This window comes from Boleophthalmus pectinirostris, unplaced genomic scaffold (assembly GCF_026225935.1).
Source record: "Boleophthalmus pectinirostris isolate CB_2022bp ecotype Guang Dong unplaced genomic scaffold, ASM2622593v1 HiC_scaffold_19, whole genome shotgun sequence".
Taxonomy (NCBI): Eukaryota; Metazoa; Chordata; class Actinopteri; order Gobiiformes; family Gobiidae; genus Boleophthalmus; species Boleophthalmus pectinirostris.
In genome coordinates this window covers 45,499,767-45,502,266 of record NW_026571140.1, presented here as the reverse complement: position 1 = coordinate 45,502,266, position 2,500 = coordinate 45,499,767, and the positions used below count along the sequence as shown (strand labels likewise).

General features: G+C 57.6%; 1 protein-coding gene across 1 annotated transcript in view; it reads right to left on the bottom strand.

The window, feature by feature from the left end:
- Positions 1–2,500, bottom strand: part of iqgap1 (IQ motif containing GTPase activating protein 1) — a 77,395-nt gene that overhangs the window by 10,749 nt on the left and 64,146 nt on the right. Inside the window, exon 24 of the mRNA XM_055154401.1 lies at positions 1,562–1,786. Within this exon, the coding sequence (XP_055010376.1) occupies positions 1,562–1,786 (225 nt within the window). The remainder of the gene's footprint in view (positions 1–1,561; positions 1,787–2,500) is intronic.

Genomic DNA, 2,500 nt, shown 5'->3' with positions numbered 1-2,500 from the left:
TGTCAGGTGCATGTGCATGTGTCAGGTACATGTGTGTGTCAGGTGCACGTGTGTCAGGTTCATGTGTGTCAGGTGCGTGTGTGTCAGGTGCGTGTGTGTGTCAGTGCATGTGTCATGTGGTCAGGTGCATTGTCAGGTGCATGTGTGCATGTGGTGCGTGTGTGTGTCATGTGCATGTGTCAGGTGCATGTGTCAGGTGCATGTGTGTCAGATGCCTGTGTGTTGTCAGGTGCGTGTGTCAGGTGTGTGTCAGGTGCGTGTGTGTGCGTGTGTCAGTGTGTCAGGTGCGTGTGTGTGCAGATGTGCGCATGTGTCAGGTGTGTGTGCGTCATGTGTGCAGTGTCAGTGGTGTCAGTGTGTGCTGTGTGTGTCAGGTGCAGTGTGGTGTGCAGGTGCACGTGTGTGTCAGGTGCGTGTCAGTGTGTGCATGTGTGTGTGTTGTGTGTGTCAGGTGCAGTGTGTCAGGTGTCATGTGTCAGGTGCGTGTGTGTCAGGTGCGTGTGTGTGTCAGGTGCATGTGCATGTGTCATGTGTCAGTGTCGTGTGTCAGGTCGTGTTGGGTGTGTGTCAGGTGTCTGTGGTGTCAGGCGTGTGGTGTCAGTGTGTGCATGTGTGTCAGGTGCTGTGTGTGTCATGTGTCATGTGTGTCAGGTGCTGTGTGCGTGTGTCAATGTGCGTGTCAGCAGTGTGTCCTTGTGTGTGTCAGTGTGTGCATGTGTGTCAGTCGTGTCAGGTGCATGTGTGTCAGGTGTCAGGTGCGGTGTCAGTGTGTCATGTGTCTGTCATGCGTGTGTCATGTGTCAGCATGTGCGTGTGTCAGGTGCGTGTGTCAGGTGCATGGTGTGTCAGGTGCCTGTGTGTGCAGTGTGTCAGGTGCGTGTGTGCATTGTGTGTGTCAGGTGTGTGTGTGTCAGGTGCGTGTGTCATGGTGCGTGTGTCAGGTGGGCATTGTCAGGTGTGTCAGGTGCAGTGTGTCGGTGTTCAGGTGCGTGTGTCAGGTGCGTGTGTCAGGTGCATGTGCATGTGTCAGGTGTGTGTCAGTGTGTGGTGTGTGTGTGCATGTGTCAGGTGTGTCGTGTCGTGTGTGTCAGGTGCGTGTGTCAAGTGCGTGGTGCGTCAGGTGCATGTGCATGTGTCAGGTGTGTGTGTCAGGTGCGTGTGTCAGGTGCATGTGTCAGGTGCATGTGCATGTGTCAGGTGCGTGTGTCAGGTGCATGTGTCAAGTGCATGTGCATGTGTCAGGTGCGTGTGTCAGGTGCGTGCGTCAGGTGCATGTGCATGTGTCAGGTGCGTGTGTCAGGTGCATGTATGTGTGGTGTGTCAGCGTGTGTCGGTGCGGTGCAGGTGCAGGTGCATGTGTCAGGTGCGTGTGTGTCAGATGCCTGTGTGTGTCAGGTGCGTGTGTCAAGTGCGTGTGTCAGGTGCATGTGCATGTGTCAGGTGCGTGTGTCAGGTGCGTGCGTCAGGTGCATGTGCATGTGTCAGGTGCGTGTGTCAGGTGCGTGCGTCAGGTGCATGTGCATGTGTCAGGTGCGTGTGCATGTGTGCGTCAGGTGCGCACCTGGCCTCTCCGGTCTGCGTCTCCATGTGGTTGACCCAGCTCTTGTAGATGTCGACAGGGTCAGTTTTGATGTTGAGGGTTTTGTCGTCGATCGTTTCCTTGACGACGGGAGCCAGGATCTGCCTCAGGGCGTTTTGACCTCGAGCTCCGCGGTGGAAACTCACCACCATCTTGATCACCGTGGGGTTTCCCGTCACCACCTCCTTCAGCTGGTCCACCTTCGACCTGAGGGGACACACACCGAGTCAGAGGGACACACACCGAGTCAGAGGGACACACACCGGGTCAGAGGGACACACACCGGGTCAGAGGGACACACACCGGGTCAGAGGGACAGGGACAGAGACCGAGACCCAGGCCCAGACCCAGACCGAGACCGGGTCAGAGGGACAGAGACCCAGACCCAGACCGGGTCAGAGGGACCGAGACCGAGACCGGGACCACGACCAGGACCAGGACCGGGTCACAGGTCAGGGACCGAGACCTAGACCGAGACCAGTACCGGGACCAAGACCGGAACCAAGACCAGGACCAAGACCAGGTCAGAGGTCAGGGACCGGGACCAAGACCAGGACCAAGACCGGGTCAGAGGTCAGGGACCGGGACCGGGACCAAGACCAGGACACAACCGGGTTAGGACCGGGACCGAGACCGGGACCAAGGCCGGGACCAAGACCAGGACCAAGACCAGGACCAAGACCGGGTCAGAGGTCAGGGACTGGGACCAAGACCAGGACCAAGACCAGGACACAACTGGGTCAGGACCGGGACCGAGACCGGGACTGAGACCGGGACCGAGACCAGGACCAAGACCGAGACCAGGACCGGGACCGGGAACAGGATTGTTTCTACTTGTATGTGTTGTATATTGTGTGTGATGTGAGTTTGTTGAACAGTCGCAGCAGCTGATTGGACGTGTAGTTGTTGTGTTGTGTTTGT